This window comes from Leptinotarsa decemlineata, unplaced genomic scaffold (genome assembly GCF_025532065.1).
Source record: "Leptinotarsa decemlineata unplaced genomic scaffold, Ldec_3_MD MMD2_P_RNA_scaffold_12, whole genome shotgun sequence".
Lineage (NCBI taxonomy): Eukaryota > Metazoa > Arthropoda > Insecta > Coleoptera > Chrysomelidae > Leptinotarsa > Leptinotarsa decemlineata.
The window spans coordinates 6,861,555-6,881,667 of NW_027412526.1; the positions used below are offsets into that span (position 1 = coordinate 6,861,555).

A 20,113-nucleotide genomic window follows, 5' to 3' on the forward strand; every position below is an offset into this window, starting at 1 on the left:
ACAGGATACAATGCTCGAACTGCAACAAATTCTATATCGGCCAAACGAAAACGAAACTGATTCAAAGGTACGACGAGCACAAAAAAGCATACATAAACCCAATAACATATGAATGAAACCTAGCAACTCACGCCATACAGAACAAACATAACTTGCCCCCACCAGAAAACGTCAAACTCATAAAACAGGTCAATAAAGGAAACCGTATGGATATCTGGGAAAACCTAAACATCAATAAATTCAAAAGTCATAATTCACTTATCGAGGAACAAATACAAATCAAAACACAGCAGGACCTAACATTCAATATACTCCAAAAAACAATACACATTCCTAGAAACAATGAACCTAGAGAAACACCAACACAAAAGATAGTACCTGATGTAACCCTAGTACAGGCAAGGAGAGATCAAATACCTGGAATAAGGCGTTCTAACCGTATAAAAGAACAAACAAGAAGATAAAACGTTCAATTTGAGTAGAGACATGAAAATGATAGCGAAGTCTGCTATCGAAAGCGCTCGCATATAATAGTTAGAAGTTATAAATGCTTCAAATCTAGAGCATTCACGGTCGGGATAGTCGCCATGCTACTGCTCTGAGAGTTCCTTCGCATAAGAGTGGCATTTCCAAAAATCTCCATTATGTAATGCCATTGATTTTTATAGCAGACTGCCACTTTCTATAACGAGGTTGAATTCTGAAACTATGTTCAACAAGAAAGTTAAAAACTAATAATTGGACAAATGTTACTACAGTCATAAGGCATATTTGGAGGATATTTTCACAGAAGAATAATGAGATTTTCAATCGCTGTTATATTTCACTTATTGTTTTTTGCTTTAGACTGGGGATTTTATCCTATTTTATATATTGATATATGACCACGGCAAGCAAAATTGCTACATTTTTTTCCATAATTTGATATGTGTATAGGTAAGTTGGCGAATGTGTATATCATTGTATATGCAAATATTGATTAAATTTCAATTTTAATTTAATTTTTCTTATTCATTAGTGACATTCTGTAAAACGTGTGTTTCTTTTTTTTATTTCATTCAATTGATCATTTTTGACCTACCATAGGAGTATACATGCTATGTGTCATAAATGGTGAATGAATATTATCATTATTATCCGTAAGCAACCCCTTTGATGATGATAATGATGCAACTTTTTCAACAGTATCCTGTTATCAGGGCAGTTTATATGAGTAGGTTTTTGTGGAGTTGAAAGTTGAAAAGCACTATTGGAGTTAAAGGTCAAATGAGCTTGTCTCCACATTTTTCTAAAAATCTAATGTGCTTCAAAAATGTTTGACGTTATATAATATTTTCACCTTCAATGACAGAACTAATCAGATTGCTATTTTCGCACTGATTTTCACACTGATGCCTGACCTATACCCATCATTTCAATGGAATCATTGACATCTAAGTTAGCTGACGTCAACCAACACAAAATTTTGTCAAACATTTCAGAAACTTCACACATTTATCCAAATTTCAGTAAGTATGTCGCAAAAAATCGTTATTCCCAGAGGAACAGTGAATCCCAATGAAACCACTGTCGTCGATATACCAAATGACCTTAGAGGGTCTGCTGTGGTGGTAGCTAAAAAGAAAGGCCCTTCGATGGGGGCCAGACCTGGAAGCCCAACAGGAGAATGGAGCTCTATGCAGTCCAGGGTGAGTGTTTTTTGATTGCTTTGATTAAGGGGAAGTTATTCTTATAAAACAGTAGCGACAAACAGTACAACCGGGGCTATTATGATACAAATTGACAATTTTTTAATATTAACCTAAAAACTAAAGACATTTACACCAAACAAAAAGTACCTTGATATGTATTCCAAGCATCTTCATACTGCTATGTGAATAAGTTGTATTTTGTAGGGGAAAGTGGGAAAAAAATAAAAGTCTGTATCATATTAGCCTAACCCAATGGGGATATTATGATACAAGGCAGGGGCTAAAGTGATACAGTGCTGTGATATTTTTGTATCAACCGTTTCGGAGTTATGAAGGTTTGAATGTTGACATGTCGGTACCAAAATTCAAAAGATTTTCTGGATGTAACAAGCTTGAAATCTAGTTTATTCAACTTCTGAATGCTTGAAAGTGAGTTTAAATTTACTGTGTACATTCCTGAACAAAACAAACTGGTATTGGTGCCTCTAGAAAAAATACTTCTACATTAAAATACAGTTAATTCTTCAAGTAAAACTTTTAAAAAAAGGTTTTTAATCACAAGCTTTGAGTTTCTTCTCAATAGAGCACTTCAATCATTAAAAATATGGAATAATAATCAAACTTTGAATATCAGAATAAACTAGGCTATTTACATCATTTACTTTTTTCTTTTTTCCTCTTTATTGAATGTTGTAGTTTTTGAATGTAAGAGGGAAAATGAGTTCCCCCTTCGCCTAGGCTGAGGTACTGGCAAATGTTCTATGAAAGCAGAAGAGTCAACAATATACAAGTCTTCTTGTTCTTTCCAGTAGAAGGTGGTAGTTGATGGAGTTTTTTTCCTGAATCTTGTGAACTTCACTTGAGGATCGATTTAAAAAAACCTGGTGATTTGCCCACCAAAATGTAGCATAGATTTCTTTAATGGAAATTTTACTACAACCCAATCATTCAGCTGAGGCTTGTAAATTATCGAACTGTCTTGTTGGGCAATGAGAGCTTCAAATTCACGTTCCTCTTGTTCTTCCATTTCAGCCATTTTACATAACTCTTCCAAATCGCAAACACTCTCATCTTGACACACAACAGCATCATCATCATCAATATCAGAGTCGGTATCGAGCCACGGGTCCCTCCTCTTATTTCTTTTTGCACACCATTTTGCTTGAACCTTTTCCTACGTCAATGTTGTCAATCAAGGTGCTGGTAGGATCTTTTGTTTTTTTGTTACTGGATTCGGGCCTATTTTTGTTTCTTTTCCACTTTTAGGATTAGTTTCTTTTTCTCGAATAATCTTCTCTTTTTCAGTCTCCATCCACTCATCACTAGTAATTGCTTTTGCGTCCAGCCGCTTTCTTGTTGTTTTAATGTTTTTTTGCAAAAGCATAGACTCAAAACTCCCAGGTAAAATTGAACAAGTGGAATAAGCCCTAGAAGTTGAGGGCAGGTCTATATTCAGGCCTACTTGCCGAAAGGGAGTGAAAGAATTAGATATACTCGGCCGAGACGTAGGACTCAACACTGACTCTTGAGGTTCTGTGCTAACCTGATCGTGTTGTTGTTGATTTTGCTTGTTTTGCTGTTCTGTTTCATATCTTGCTGACTTCTCAGGATCAAAGCGGGATATAGGGTAAATTTTACGGTCAAATGAGCATAAACTAACAGATGCAAAACTAGACATTATATTTTCAGCTGACAAATCATCATACCATCATATCACAAACTCTTCTTTTTCTAATTTTTTCTGGTTTTGCCTGAACCACTGAAGAATTGATAGATCTCAGTTATACTTCAGCGTTTTAAAACATGTTTCGTCAAGAGGATGTAAGATATCTGTAGTGTGTGATGGTAGTTTATTTATCACAACTTGATTTTCCTTGGCATATTTGGCAGTTTCAATATCAAGATGAGTATCACAATAGCCCCTTTGGCTGTATTATATCAGCCCCCAACTTTAAAATGTAATAGCTTTGATCAAAGTTGACCTATTTCAAGTTTGAAAGCAGAAACATATTAATTGAACCTTTCTCAACCCAATACTAATGCAGAGTAAACTGAAGTTGAATAATAAACATGTAGTGATGAAAGTTTTGAGTTGCCGCAGAAGAGTTCTTCACCCAAAACATTCATAACTTTGCATTTCAATTTTCAATGTGACTAAATACTCAATTTGAACCCTCTGTATTTCTGACATAATAATATACTATGTATCCCCTTTGAATTTTTTTTTGTTTGTTTATTACTCATAATTTAGTTATATTTTTCTACATATATCATAATAGCCCCAAGTTTTTGAGTATATCACATTAACCCCGGTTGACCCTACTTCAATTCTAGTTGTTGTCTCTTTTCGAATTTCAAGGGTGATTTTCAATAGTGAATTTCAATGAAACATTGTCAACCACCTTCAAACAAAGGTTTCCAATAGTGATAGAATTTATGATAGTAATAATAATAATGGTAAAGTTTATTTCAAAAACGTATGGCACGATAATAGATAAACAAGCACATAAATAAACATGAACATAAAAGTTGTTAATTTCAAGGAGATCCACCACATACTTAGTTTTTGTAATGTTCTCGATCCTAGGAGCTAAGTAATATGCATCGATATAGAAATATCTCGAAAACGATCGCCTCCAGCGTTGTTGAGGTTTCTATAATAATCATGAAGAAAAGAGAAATGAAACTTTCTATGTTTTTTACCACTTTCATTTGTAACTAAAATTACTGCAGTTTTAAACTGTTGCAGTAACGTTAGTTACAAATAAAAGTGGTGAAAAATATAGAGTTTCATTTCTCTTTTCTACATTATGATTTTCAACACGTAGTAACGGCTACATCCATCAATTTATAATGAAATAATTCTTTTTTCATTTCCACAAAATAACATGTTGCAAACTGAATAAGCAGAGGCGGTACAAAAGATATTTCTTTTTTATAAATGAGTTAATGGATGTAGCCGTTAGTTACTACGTGGTAGAAGATCATAATAAAGAAAAGAGAATTGAAACTTTCTATGTTTTTGAAAGCTTTCATTCAACTTGACTTGTATGTATGTTAACAAATCTTGCAAGTTTAATTTGACCCACTTTCCGGTATCCGATTGACCTGAAATTTTGCATGCTGGTCCAGAACCGATGACAATGCATGTTAATCATAAACGAGACCTGATGCTGCTGCCAGGATCGGCTCCGTATGAGAGATCTCCTCAGCGGTAAATAGCAGGGACACGAAATTTTGTATACGCATTAGTTTATGATAGGCAGTTGGTAGGCCCACCATGAAATAGATGCCACAGGGTTGTCTTCATTAAAAAAAATATATTTCTATGAAAAATTAAATCAAGCTTTTACCTTCAAATACCTACTTCCCGACTCTAAAAAGAAGACAATAAATGGTGTAGTAGGTTGTAAGAACCCATATTTATTTGCATTGTAATAAAATAATTGCACAAGATTGTCTAATAGTTCTACTAGAAAAAATGATAATATAGATTCAAATAATATCATACCATCTGATATAAACAAGACTGGAGGGTTGCCTAAAGAGTTGGAAATATTTGTGGAGGCCAAGGTGATGTTGCGATACGAAGTTGATGTGCCTTAGGATCTAGTAAATGTGTCATCGGTTATATAATAGAAATTATATGGCCTTGTTTCCGGAGAGCACAAATGTATGACACGGATATTCCATCAGTCCGTATCGACTTTGGCAAAGAAGAGATCCACGTTATTCAACCGAAATCTGTGCATTTTTCAGCTAAATTCAGCCATGGTACAGCTGAACGTAGAATGATGCCAATTGTTTGATGCTGGGCTTGTACAGTTCTCAAAATGCAGGGTAGTACGGTTGACCACGCTGTTGTATTCTTGGGTTCAAAGTTATTCGCTGCCGGCCAAGAGCACGTGGCTTTAAGTAGGGTCACATCAATAGAAGGCCTCCTGATAGAAGAATTGGACTGTTTGAAATTAACTGGTACTCGGCCATGTGATAATGACGCCATCAATGAAATGAATAGACTTAGAAATATAAGCTAATTCTTCTATAAGGTATGCCGGAGGAGTAGGTTTTTCCCATTCCTTAAGTTTTTCTGTTGAAGGACTCTCCGTTTCATAGGTGGACTCTCGTATTGATCGATAACTATCTATTGAAACTGAAAAATATAAAATAAAATAATGATAAAAAACTTCTAAAACAAGCTTTTATTTAAGTGCCCTGAAAAGATAAAAATCAAATTTTAAATCACAATAACCACATTTATTTATGACTTTACAGAATTGAAATTATGAAAAAAGCTTGTCGCGATGCCTGGATGAAATGTCAGATGAAATTTAAATAAGATTTTAAATTTCAAACCCGATGAATCCTATATGTGCGAAAAAGTCATTCAAGGTTAAAGTTCCACATTTCAAACATTCACGGCACTTTTATTTAATTACAAACATTATGAATTGCTTACAAGTTCAGTAGGTGCCTACCTAATTACAAAATTTCAATTACAAATTGAAATTATCGCGACAAGCTTTCATTATGATATCAATTCTGTAAAGTCATAAATGAATGTGGTTAATGTGATTTAAAATTTTACTTTGATCTTTTTAGGGCACTTAAATAAAAGCTTGTTTTAAAAGTTGTTTTTTCATTATCTCATTTACCATAGTAAGTTTCAATTCTCTTCTCTTCATTCTTTTTTATAATCATTGTGACGCTCGGAAACAATTGATGCCAATCTTCGATGGACCTGAAGTAATTTACTACAAAGAAAATTCAGTTATTTCTCAACGAAATTTTTTTTCAGGGTGCTCGCCAATCGCCAAGGTTACGAGCGGGAGGTGAGTGTTTTTTAATTATTCCAACAAGTATTGATTAAGTTATTACTAGAAATCTATTAAACATAGATTCTTTGTTCAAGTCATCACAATGGATTGAAATATTTCGAAAATCAATTATAACGATAGTCATGATCATATCACCAAACAACTGAATCATTTTAAAATCATCCAAATAAAAATCAGTTTTGAAGTATACCTTTTGTCAATAATGTTTAATGTATATGAAAGCGGAGGAGGGCTACGTATTTTTATTATCTGTTTTTTGAAAATTACAACTTTGAAACCCGAAATTACGGCTTTCAATTCAAAATTCCGAAATCACGACTTAAATTTCGAAATAACGACTTCAAACTCAAAATTTTGAAATTTTGACTTTAATCTCTGAATCTCGACTGAAAACTCGAGTTTGAAGTCGTTATTTCGAAATTACGAAACTTCCACTTGAAGATGATCACTTGGTGATCGAAACACGTGTCGAAGTGTTAAAATAACGGTTTGGTGTTGAGATAAAACTCCAGTAATATTCATTACTACACCAAAGTTTCCAAATAATATTTCATATTATTTTTTATAAATACGTTAAAGTACTTTTATACATCTTTCTTTTTTGATTCTTTGAATGCTAATGCATGTTTATCGAGTCGAGTTTTTTAAAGTTATAATTAGCATTATTATTACTTTGTGATAGTGATAAATTGAAAAAATGGGTTGATTATGGCTAGCACATACAATTGGAGAGGGAAAATGTCTGTTGGGAAAGTTTTAGGTTATAAAAAAAGGTATTATTTTCATAGACATACAAGTATAAAGTATTGAGTTGTTTCAAAAGTGTGTTTTTGCCAACTTAACACAAGTCGATTAACTCTGTCAGCATGAAAATTCTGTGCTTGAGATTCGATGAAGTTGACGAAGGCCGTCTTTGCCTGGTCCTGAATGCGAAGGTTTTACCGGTGAGAAATTTATCGTAGTGCTTCAAAATATGGTAGTCGATTGGCGAGAGGTCTGGGGAGTGTGGTGGGTGAAGCAGAACTTTGACGCTCAATTCGTTTAATTTCTGAACGGTAATTTGTGGAACGTTCAGACGAGCGTTGTCGTGGAGCAGGATCAGATCTCTTCTCTTGACCAGGGTCGGCTGCCACTGACGGAATTTCTAAAACATTTCATCGATTTCCTCAGAAAATGACCCTGCTGTAATGGTAAATTTACATGTTTTGCTGACGACACCACTATTCTCTGGCATGGAAATACCGCCTCAAATTCACTTGACCACATCATCGTCGACATAAGAAGGGTGAAAGGGTGGTGTGATTCCAATCTTTCATCATTCAAGATCGACAAAGCAAATGTGGTCACGTTCAGATGTAACATAAGGAAAGTTACTTGGAAAATGTAAAAATTTGGAGAAAAACAAATTTTTAGCGCTCTTCATTGATGAAAATCTAAAATTTGATTCCCATGTCGACTACTTATGTAAAAGACTAGCAGCAGGATGTCATGCAGTGAGAGATGTTGCAAGAGAGTTTGACACTACTAATGATTGATTTTTTTGCTGGTATCTCTTTGGCAACACTGTTTTGGACAGATCACGCGTGAATCGCGTTTTGTGTCATTGTCAAACTTGTTCAGTTTGGTCTATAATTTAACCATGAATCGACTTACGAATGAACAACGCTTGCAAGTTATTGAATTTTATTATCAAAATGCATGCTCGGTGAAGAAAGTTCATCAATTTATGGGTAGTTTCGTCGGCCTACTGAAGGAGCTATTCGGAAGCTTGTGACTAAATTTCGAACCCAGTTTACATTATAGGACATTAAACCACCCATACGCATACGTACAGTAATAACCGAAGAAAATATTGCGGCTGTATCCGCCAGTATTCGTAATGACCGTGAAATGTCGATTCGCCGCCGTTCCCAGCAATTAGGCCTCTGTTACTCCACTACGAGTAAAATTTTGCGAAAGGGTTTGGGTGTAAAACCTTTCAACATACAGCTGGTGCAATAATTGAAGCCACACGACCTCCCACAACGTCTATCATTTGGTGAATGGGCGCTGGAAAAGTTGATGGAAGATCCAAATTTTTATCGAAAAATTGTGTTCAGCGACGAGGCTCATTTCTGGTTGAATAGATACGTTAACAAGCAAAATTGCCGTATCTGGAGTGAAGACCAGCCACAAGCTACCGATGCATCCCGAAAAAGTCACTGTTTGGTGTGGATTATGGGTCGGTGGCATCATCAGGGCGTACTTCTTCAAAGACGACAATGGCCGGAACGTTACTGTGAATGGCGAGCGCTACCGTGTGATGACTGACGACTTTTTGTTGCCCAAAATGGAAGAATTGGACATGCCTGACATGTGGTTTCAGCAAGGCGGTGCCACATGCCACACGGCACGCGAAACAATGGCCCAATTAAGAGCCGCCATCGGTAAACAGTTTATCTCACGATTGTGGCCTGTGAATTGGCCGCCTAGATCGTGTGATTTAATGCCTTTGGATTATTTCTTCTGGGTTATGTTGAGGCTCATGTCTACAGGGATAAACCAGCAACGACTGACGCTCTGAAAGCCAATATTGAAGCATTTATATGTGCAATACCGTCAATATGTTAGAGAGAGTGTGCCAAAATTGGACTTTGCGCATGGGCCATCTAAAGCGGAGCCGCGGACAACATTTGCATGAAATCATCTTCAAACATTGAATTATATTGATCGTTATATCGATTCCAATAAAGATTTCATTAATTTTTTCAAACTTTTTGTGTTTTTTGAAAATCAAATCCCATACCTCTAAAAAAATCACCCGTTATTACAAGATCAGTTCATTTTGCAGAAATTGAGTCCTATTTACGTTATGGAATTTGTTTCTGAGGAAATTGTGCACAATTTTGTTTCAATATGGTATTCTCTTCACAAAAAAAACCTTCAGATATTTATGCAAGGCTACCTATAGGGATTTATGCCGCCATTATTTGTGAAGCAAAAAAACTCTGACCTTAGAATGTCTTTTCATTCAGGAAACAGTGTGTCTTATCCACAAAAAATATAAAAATCAATTTGATACCTCAACTTATAGTACACGTCAGTGATACTTCATTTCCCTTCCAACACCTACCCTAAGCCCTTACATAAAATTCTATTCTATTATTTTCAATAGCAAGAAGTTATATAATCACCTCATTGATTTAAGGCGAATATATAATGAAAAAAAAATTCAGGAAGAAAGTAAAAAAATTCCTTGTTGGGAGACCCTATTATAATGTGGCCGAATTCTACCAAGGCTCTTAGTTATTGAAATCATCACGAAATGACCATCAATGTGCATTACGTAGTATTATTATATTTACAGTAACTCAATATTCATATATTCACGTACTTATATTTGTATCTGTTCAGCTGGGCTTAATATTGTTCTGTCCATACAGTGTGTAACAACGAAAACTTAACAGAGCCGTTTTTGAATATGAAAAGTAAGATTTTCAAAAAAAGCTCGGACATGTCGATTTCTAATTAAAGGGGGACACCTTCCAGACCAATCAGATTTTTTGCAGTACGCACCCCCTCGGAGGGGTGCGTCCGACGACCCTTATTTAGATAGGAAAAGTAGGTCGAGTGGCACCTTGTTTTGAAGGTCTCTCGAACCCCTTTACAACTCTGTTGAAAGAAAGTTTTTGTAACGATTAGTTTTCGAGATGATTTGAAGTTAAAATTGCCATGTTAATAATACATTAGACAGACCACTCGGTAACTTGTATGCCTAAATAAAAAAAAATTCGAGCAGTTCTTATCAGTTTTTTGTTAAATGAAATCCCTTTTTTAAAATCAATACCGACTCCTCTTCTTCCAGTTTTCATTAGTACATCGTTCGATTGTTTTGTTTAAACGGGTCGTGTATTGTTATTTGTTTAAAAATGCCTTACACTACTGCTGAAGGCGTTTCAGTTATTGCTTTATTTTTTGGCAACGACCAAAATGCTAATAGAACATCAATTTTATTTAACGAGCAAAACCCTGGTAAACACCTGAGCAGAAATCACGTTCTGGATTTGGTCACAAAATTCAGGGAGACAGGTTCGGTTTTAAATAAGAAAAGAAATGTTCAGAGAAGGGTAGTGAATGACGATAATGCGATTGGAGTGATTGGCCAAGTCATCGCCAATCCTAGGTTAAGTACCAGAGGTTTATCAGCTATGGCTGATACATCCTTACAAAATTAAACTTGTTCATGAACTCAATGAGGATGATTTTGACCAAAGACAGGAGTTTTGTGAGGGCATGAGTGAGACATCAATGCAAAATCCCGAGCTGCTTTATAACATCTGTTTTTCGGACGAATGCTCATTTTATTTAAATGGTTGCGTGGACCGTCACAATTGCCGTTATTGGTCGGATGAAAACCCAAGACAATACAGAAATACATACCCAGCATCTCCAAAAGTTAAATGTCTGGGCCGAAATATTAGGCAATCATATTATAGGTCCATTTTTCATTGATGGAAATTTAACCGGTGATTCTTATTTACAACTTCTTGAAGGGGCAATACAACCTCGTATAGTTGAAATAATTGAACAGGATCCAAGATGTCAAGATGAATTTATTCATTTTCAACAAGACGGTGCACCACCCCATTATGCCCAGCAGGTTCGAAATTTTTTGAATAATCATTTTGAAGAACAATGGATTGGCAGAAGAGGTCCAATTGAATGGCTAGCACGATCACCAGATTTAACACCACTGGACTACTTTTTGTGGGGATATTTGAAGTCTCAAGTTTATGCAACACAGCCAGCCAATTTGGATGATTTGCGTCGTAGAATTATTGATGAATGCCGAGCTATAACTCCTGAGATGTTGAATAATGTAAGAGCAAAATTCGAACAAAATCTTTATTGTTGCACGGAGCAAAATGGCGCACATTTTGAACATTTACTCTAAATTTCTAGTAAGACCTAATAAGGATAACACCATTATTAGGTGTTACTTTTTTTGTGTGTGCTTTAAAAACAATTATTGGGATTTATTAACCCTAAAACAGTTTTTTAAACTTTTCTGTGGCATCAGCATTCAAGGAAATCAGCAGGTTGTATTCGTTGTGTAGGTAATTTTTTAGTATGATTACTTTTTTATCAGAAGCATAAAATATCCACGTCAAAAGGCAACCTTTATGAGGAGGTGCCACTCAATTTACCTAAAATGTAAAGGTGGTAACCAACTCCATCCCCCGAAAAAATCTCGTAATAAACAAATAATTCTTACTTTTTAACGAAATCAAATGGAGACGTATTAGCAAGTTGTCATAAAAAGCAAAAATTTATTTATTTTATGGAAGTTCTGAACGTAAATTTTACCTTAAAAACAATTTGATTTATTTTAAAAAGAGTTGAACTCAATGAAAATACCTTTAAATCTTCAAATTATGTCGAAAACTGATCGTTACAAAAATTTTCTTTTAACAGAAATGTGAAGGTATTTGAAAGGCCTTTAAAACAAGGTGCCACTCGAACCTACTTTCCCTAATTAAATTAGGGTCGTCGGACGCACCCCTCCGAGGGGGTGCGTACTACAAAAAATCTGATTAGTCTGAAAGGTGTCCCCCTTTAATTAGAAATCGACGTGTCCGAGCTTTTTTTTAAATCCTACTTTTTATATTAAAAAACGGCTCTGTTAAGTTTTCGTTGTTACACACTGTATACTCTGCTCTTGTCTCTAAGTATTATTTTATAGTTTATATTTGTTAATTCAATGTCCCATATACATGTTTTACTTTACTAGTCTTCGCCAATAAGATGTTCAGATCTTGGGTAATAAAGCATATTTTGTTGGTTTGGTCCGTGCCCAAAGTCATAGTGAAGCAAACCAGCCGCTGAACACCAAATGGTAACCATGGTCTTTTTTTGGGGGGTTCCGCCTTTGGGAACTGCCTGGGTGACCCTTCGATGTCCAACTTCGGTCATGAACGTCTCCTGTTGTTATAGAGGCTCCATTTTTCATCACACGTGACAATCTGATTGCGCAAAAGCGAAGAAGAACAGACTTCGAAACATGACAATTTCTGTCATTCGTTCAATTCGTGAGGCAGCCTATTTTCGAGCTATTTGACTCTTCCAATACGTCTTAATCCATCAAAAACCGCATGAAAGCTGACGCCCAATTCATCAGTCATCCCACGCAGTGTTTGTGATGGTTCAGTCTCCACCAGAGTCCTCAAATCCTCGCCTTGGATTACTGGAACGAAATTTCTCAAGCCAACGCAACATCAAATTGTGGTTGATTTTTTTTGGACCGTTTCGGCAGTGCTTCGATTCAATTCGAATTCGTAGACCAAAATTGGCTGATAATCGCCAAGCGACATCATATATTAGTAAGCTGAAAAGAGGCAAAAAATGGAAAAAAATGAACAGGGAAGAGTGGGTGGAATGGGACATTTTATATTGCCAATCATGTAAAAAATTGTAAACGAAGTTTTTTCTACATTCCTATGAAACTTAAATATACGGCTTTGGTATGAAGTGAACAAAATTGCTCAAAGAGTATTAGAAAAGAAAAAAAAATATTTAAACATTTTATTAAAACAACGATAAAAATAAGATGAAAACAACAATAAAAATTCATTGGCGCTCCGGGGCGACTTCATTGATTCCAGTGGCGCATTTGCTTTTTCAGCTGCAGGAAAACCCGGAAAAACCTGCAGCACCACATCATCTGAAGATCTTGATCCAACAATGTCCTCTCTCTTATAAAACAAAATGTAGGGTGTCTCCTGAGGCTCCAATGAATTCAATGCATCACCAGAACACTTCGTGACACGACTATCGTCAAACTTAAACCGGTCCGTTTCTTCTTTGACCAAGGCGTAATAATGACTAAATTCAACGCCAGAACCACAGTGAACAATGACTACATGAATATTATAATAGTGGTCTGCTAGGTTGAAATGTTCATCTATTGAAACTATAGTGTCGAATGTCCCATTCTTGCCGCTGAGTCGGGTGGAATGGGACCCCAATACGGGTGGTATGGGTCTAATTAATTTGGTAATCTGTTAAGTCAATATTGAACTTTAAAAGTAATTCTGCCCGATCTGTACCACCCACAGTTTGTGGTTTTGGTAATTTGAAAAGTATGTCGCGTTCCTCTACAATGCTCTTGTTCTCAACAATCGGGTAAAAAAATCTGTAAGAGTCAGATTTCTTTCGTGAAAAATTAACACTGAATTCTGAATCATCCAGTTTCTCTTGTACCCTACCGTGGTCGGAAATGTTACTAATACGAAGTCACTTATTTCTAAAGGAGTCTGATGTACTTCGATTTCAATTTCTCTATCGAACAGTATATGCCACGATACACTGGAATAAATAATTATAGAGATATGGAGCTACAAACATACATGACATTAAAACGAAAAAAATCTAGCAAGCTATTATAAAAGAAATACTCAAAATCCTATATCTCGATAACTAAAGATCTTTAAAAAAGTTCATTATTGAAAATATTCATTGATTCTTTTGTTTCTGTTACAGCACCTTCTGCCGATCCAAGATCAATGGTGAGTATTTTTTCAACTCCGAAATTTCATACAGGATGAAACGAGAAAGCGATAATTTTCAGCAATAATGAACATTCAAAATTTTGAATTTCTTCCTGTTATCTGAACATTATAATTTCCTGTTTGAAAAAATTTAAGGAGTGGAAATGTTGTTTTTTCATTATTTCAATTACTTTTCTTCTCTTGGTAGATTGAGGTATGAGTATTAGTTTACGAAAAATAATTCTGACGTAATTCTCGATAATTCCAAAATAGTAGGCACTGAATTCTCAGATATGGCTGACGTTTTTGCCTTGATCTGTACCTTGCAGTTGGGTGCGGAAATTATACTTAGCAGATGAGGAAAAATGATGAAATACAGGTTGTTTCAAATGATTGAGAGATACGAAGATGGTTGAATTGGAGCAAAGTTGCCCATTTACCTGACTAACAATATGCCATTGAGAAAGTTCTGAAATTCCGAGAATATCCGGAGATATCCGAAAAAAACAGAAACTTTTTGATAACTTGAACATAGTTTGATGTGGTTGTCGTCTTTCGGGATACAAGTTTAGATACATTTCCGATGTCCTAACACTGTTTCTATCGTATTTGTAATACATTTGTATCATAGGTATCTCTTTTTATTCATTCGTGAAAGCCATCTTTCTCCAAAAATTCAATGATTTGTACAATAACAAAATGTCATTGAGTGTAACAAATTGAAAGTCAAATTCAGAAACATCAAACTCAAAGCCTATTATAATAAGAATTGATTGTTTTCAATGTCTCAAATTCTACGAAAAAGAATGATAACTCATGACACATAATTGAAAAGATAAAATTTTGTTCTATTCAAAACAGAAAAAATCCAATGTAGCGCCCATAAGAAAAAGTAAAGTTGATGATGGTGGCCGGAAGAGGAAACGTCGAATAGCAAATCTGAAAACACTATTATGTAGCAGGGAAAAAGTGGCAACGTGGAAGTGCAATTTATTTTCGAATCCTTCGAAAAATGGAGCCAGAAAAAAATAAAATAAAAAACCATTTTCCGAAATTTCTGTTTTATTTATTCGTATATCTCCGGATATACTTGAAATTTCAGAACTTTTTTTCAACGGAATATTGTTAGTCAGGTAAATGCGCAACCTCTCATAGTTTCCGAAATCGTAATGGTGAGGATCGAATTTGAGACACTATGCATGAGGAATCACGACTTTGACAACGATGTTTTTTTTTAGTTTCATTGCAATGCTATTTCTGAGAATTCAGTGCCTACTATCATGGACTTTTACTATAATTTATGCAATTTTATTTAATATTTCCAATTTCCACCATGAAATTCTTCATAAAAAATCGTTCGTTTTTCTAGAAGTCACCGTTTTTAAAAACACTTGCCTCTCAATTCATATCACAGACACAGCAATGTATTTTTCACTACAAATGTATTCCTTTCATATGATTTATCCATTGAGGCTCGATTATAAATATGCTGGAAAAATTTGTATTGAGTGGGTCAGCAAAGATAAGGCAATATTGGGAAATTAATTGAGACACTTAAGACACAGGTACCTGGAACATATGTCTTTGTTATAAATAAGGATAGCTTTGTAAATATGATTATACCGATCGCGAAAGAATAGCACCTAAAGGCTGACTTTCGACCAAAAGAGGTCAGATGTCAATCTTGCTGAAGTACCCATCAGTAAGTTGAGGACCGCTCGGAGAGCGGGGGTGGATTGAGTGGGGTAGTAGGTTCTCCTCGCTAAATATCTGGGGGGGGGAAGCTTCTACTTCAGGGCACTCAACCCGGGAGGGGGCATATGATTAGTTTGATCTTCCTCTTGAAGATGATTACTTGGTGATCGAAACACGTGTCGAGGTGTTAAAATAACGGTTTGGTGTTGGGACAAAACTCCAGTAATATTCATCACTACACCAAAGGTTCCAAACGGTGCACCACAAGTTCAAGTTGATATAAAAATGTTTCAGTGCCCTGCTTATCCAAAGGGAGCTGGGGCGCCCTCCAACCTGGGGAGTTCGACGGCTGATCAAATGCGTGACTTAGACAGGATAGACATCGTCGAACAGAATCAGTTATCAGATGATCTGAGGGATTTCCAGCAGATGAGGAGGAAGCTAGTCAAAGACGTTTCTAACATCGCAGGTGCTAGTCCTACAGCTCACAAGGACTTACCAAGTAAGTAGTTATTCTAGTTTTCAACTATAAACACTAAAACTGCAACACTCTACTCGACGCGCGTTTCACCAATCAAGTTGGCATCTGTACCAATGAAAAATATTTCAAAATTTCAACGTTCTGAGTCTCAACGGATTTTGACGAATTTATTATCAACAAGGCGTCTAATCCTGATGATGTTGTATGTTGTATCATGTATTTTGTGTTCTATATTTTTTAACAGTAGATTGTCATCTTTTGACTGAGAGTCCATTCCGCTCGACAATCTTGATATGTAAAGTTGTGTCCTGATTATTTCATTAAACATCATGAAAACTAGTATGTCTTATTGACCGAGTATCCCTAAATAATATAACATGGTGTCAGGTGTGGGGTCAAAATCTTCATCAGTTTTTCTCCTTATTTTATTTCTGAAAGTGCTTTGGCAAAATGTCCTATTCCTTGACAGGATGCACATGTCTATCCATAGGCTGGACATCTCCTGAGAATATGTTCGTATAAGCATTTGGAACACATTTTTCTCTCTGGCTGGAAAGCTTTCACATCTTTCCTCAAGGCATGAACTTCTTTTTCTTCTGGATTTAGTGTTTTTAAATGTTGTTTACTCAAGGCTATTGACTTACAATAGTCTACAATTTTTGCAGTAGTTATATCTGGCTCCCTTATCAGCCTAGCTTGGATCTGCTTGTCAGTTATGCCTAGGATTAATCTATCCCTTATCATACGTTCTTCGTAACTGGTTTTGCAATCCTCCTTTTAACATATAAAACTGCACAACTTAGGTTGAGTTGTTAGTTCTCTCTATCGTTTATGAATCTGATTGAAGAAGGTTATTGAACTTGAATGTTTCCATTGGTATAACTTTCTTTGGAATGAAATACTCATAATATGCTTTCAAGACATCTGCTAAGATTTTCGTTTGCTATGATGGTATTTATTGTATTGAAAATATCGAGCCCTTCATCACCTAGTAATTTCAATTTAAAAACACTAAATCCAGAAGATGAAAAAAAAAAAATAAAAAAAAACCTTGTATGTTGTATCATGTATTTTGTGTTCTATGTTTCTTGACAGTAGATTGTCATCTTTTGACTGACAGTCCATTCCGCTCGACAATCTTGATATGTAAAGTTGTGTCCTGATTAAATCATTAAACATCATGAAAACTAGTATGTCTTATTGACCCCGTATCCCTGAAGAATATAAAATGGTGTCAGGTGTGGGGTCAAAATCTTCATCAGTTTTTTTCCTCATTTTATTTCTTAAACATGCTTTGGCAAAATGTTGTATTCCTTGACAGAATGCACATGTCTTTCCATAGGCTGGACATCTCCTGAGAACATGTTCGTATAAGCATCTGGAACACATTTTTTTTTCTGGCTGGAAGGTTTTCACATCTAACGGCTAATGGATCCCAAAGTTTAGATAAAATAAATATAGTTTAAAAAGACTAAAAACACGCTTTCATAGCATACGAAACTAAGAAATGAAAAATAAATATAGTTCAAAACACTAAAAAACACGCTTTTAAAGAACATCGAACTAAAAAGTTACAAATATTTTTTCAAATGAGCTTAAAATAATAACGAATGAAAAATTCTAGTATTATTGTGAAAATAGCGTGGGTGCTTTGTGCTATATTTTTTGTATATCAAGCGCTTGTCGCTTAGTTAAAAAAATATTTTCAACTTTTCAGTTCGATGTTCTTTAAAAGTGTGTTTTTTATTCCAACTATATTTATTTGTACCTTTCGAACTTCAATTCGATAATGTACCTAATTCTTTTTTGCAGAATCTGTGTTCAATCCCAAACGCCTAGACAAGATGGTGACTAGACACATGTACTAGTAGATGCAGTCATCTGTTCAGAGTTATCATACAGCGTGAGTATTATGCTGAGAAAGATCTGTTACTAGTTTTGTGGATTGTCGAAACTTGTCCTGAAATACAGCACATTCAATAGATCTTTACACATGCGTTATTAATTTGTGCATCCCAAATATGTAGTTTCACTACGTCGCCACGTAGTTGTTCTACGTGGCTACTACCTACAGCTTCTCGAAACTAGTAAGCGTCAGGTTTTGATTATGCATGTTTAATGATTCATTACCCCAATTGCAAGAATGATTAATTTTCAGAAATCCCATATGTTCCACCATCATCACAGCCTAATGAAATATATCCAGTGAGCTAATTATTCTTGGAAGTATGGGAAATAAGTCAATACGCAAGCAGAACTTTTGGAAGGAGCGGCATATTCTATAGTGGCACCGTTAGTACCTATAAAGTCATGAAAGTATAAAACATTGTGTTTTCAAATATAAAATTATCGGAAATATTGTTTCTGTCTATTATTTTCTAAAACTTTTGGATAGAACTTCACGTCACAGTTCTCATGAGAAAAAACAGTAGAAACTGGGTTTTGGTTTTTGTGACAACAATTTCTATTGATGGTCTATATATGTATTCAGGGCCGGACCAACGATTATCATCGAGTAATCAGGGTTTGATCTTGGCGCCCTAAGAAAATCTCTCCTGAGATATCGAGCTCGGACATTGAGAACAAATAATAGGAGGATGCACTATGAAAACTATAAAAATATTTTTCTGTCTATTTTCCACGATAGTGGAAAATAGACAGAAAAATATGGTTTGGATGGTTTGAATCCCTTCTTTCACGAGTCGAGCCAAATTCGGTAATAGTAATGGATATCTCTTCTTATCACAGCCGATTAGTAGAACAGCTGCCAACTATGACCACCAGAATAGCAGACATCAGAGTTGGTTAGGACTAAAATGAATTCCATTTTCCGAGGACATGGTTAAGGCCGAGCTTATGAGTGTCATTGAAGAGCATCGTGACAGATATTGCCAGCATGTGGTGGATATAATAGCTCGTGCTGAAGGATTCATCATTTTGAGCCTTCCTTCTTACCATTGCAAGTTAAACCCCATAGAATTAATCTGGGCTCAAATTGAGGGTTGCGTAGCTCGTGAAAACGTGACATATAAAATTTCTGATGTCCAACGTTTATTGGAACTCGCAATGAAACGGATACGGAAAGAAGATTGGGCTAATGCTGTAGCCCATGTGATCAAGGAAGAAGAGAAAATGTGAAGATTGTATGGGATTTTAGACACTGTTTTCGACCAAATAATAATAGATTTAAGTGTGACTGGTGATTCCTCTTCGGACGAGTCAATGGATTCTGAAACTTCATAAGCATAACATAGGTAATTATTTCTATGCTTTGTACTTCTCTTTCTAAATAAAATAAACATAATAATCATTTTGTAAATTTTTGTTTTTTTGAAGTACTGTATTAGGCATAATAAGAAAATGTAATCAGTTTTTCCATTGACACCAGGTAGCACCACCTACTATAACAATTTTTACGTAATTACCTATGGGTTCAAATAAATAAAAATATTATTTTGGTAAGCCTCTGCAGAGTTGGTAAGAGGATTATCCGTTGGTCACTTCAAATGCGACGTTGCTAATGAATCACCTTTAATTGAAAATTGTTATAGTATATACGTTGCAAAACTCTGTACAGACGCGTGTCATTACTTGTCCTCCAATGCTGTTGGCGTTTGGTATTGTCTGAATAATTTCTGTTGTTTCTGAAAAAGTGTCATCGCCTAATAAAAACTCATTCATCAGAAGTGGGTCATTATATGAATTTTGATGAACTGAACTACTACCTACAATACTGAATGAAATATGAAATAAATTTACAGAGAAGTCATGTTCCATTTGGTACCCTAATCAACCAATTATAGGCACGACACTGGCCGGCAAGGGGCTTATCATAATCCAATATGAATTTGCTTGGGAGAGTCTATACCTGCGGGATCGCTC

At 35.5% G+C, this 20,113-nt stretch overlaps 1 protein-coding gene across 1 annotated transcript; it reads left to right on the forward strand.

Annotated features, from left to right (window-relative positions):
* Positions 1 to 1,428: 1,428 nt before the first annotated feature.
* On the forward strand, positions 1,429 to 18,587 carry LOC111503385 (uncharacterized). The gene is made up of 6 exons (XM_074173283.1): positions 1,429 to 1,688; positions 6,490 to 6,523; positions 14,048 to 14,073; positions 16,045 to 16,252; positions 18,044 to 18,134; positions 18,390 to 18,587. The coding sequence occupies exons 1-5, from the start codon at positions 1,515 to 1,517 to the stop codon at positions 18,097 to 18,099; spliced, it is 498 nt and encodes a 165-aa protein (XP_074029384.1). The 5' UTR covers positions 1,429 to 1,514; the 3' UTR covers positions 18,100 to 18,134; positions 18,390 to 18,587.
* Positions 18,588 to 20,113: the final 1,526 nt, after the last annotated feature.

Bases quoted from the DNA above. Each gene is read 5' to 3' on its own strand.
- LOC111503385 (XM_074173283.1), top strand. From the start codon at position 1,515: ATGTCGCAAAAAATCGTTATTCCCAGAGGAACAGTGAATCCCAATGAA. The intron at 6,524-14,047 runs GTGAGTGTTTTT...TTTCTGTTACAG, and splicing joins GCCAAGGTTACGAGCGGGAG to CACCTTCTGCCGATCCAAGA. The intron at 14,074-16,044 runs GTGAGTATTTTT...AAAATGTTTCAG, and splicing joins CTGCCGATCCAAGATCAATG to TGCCCTGCTTATCCAAAGGG.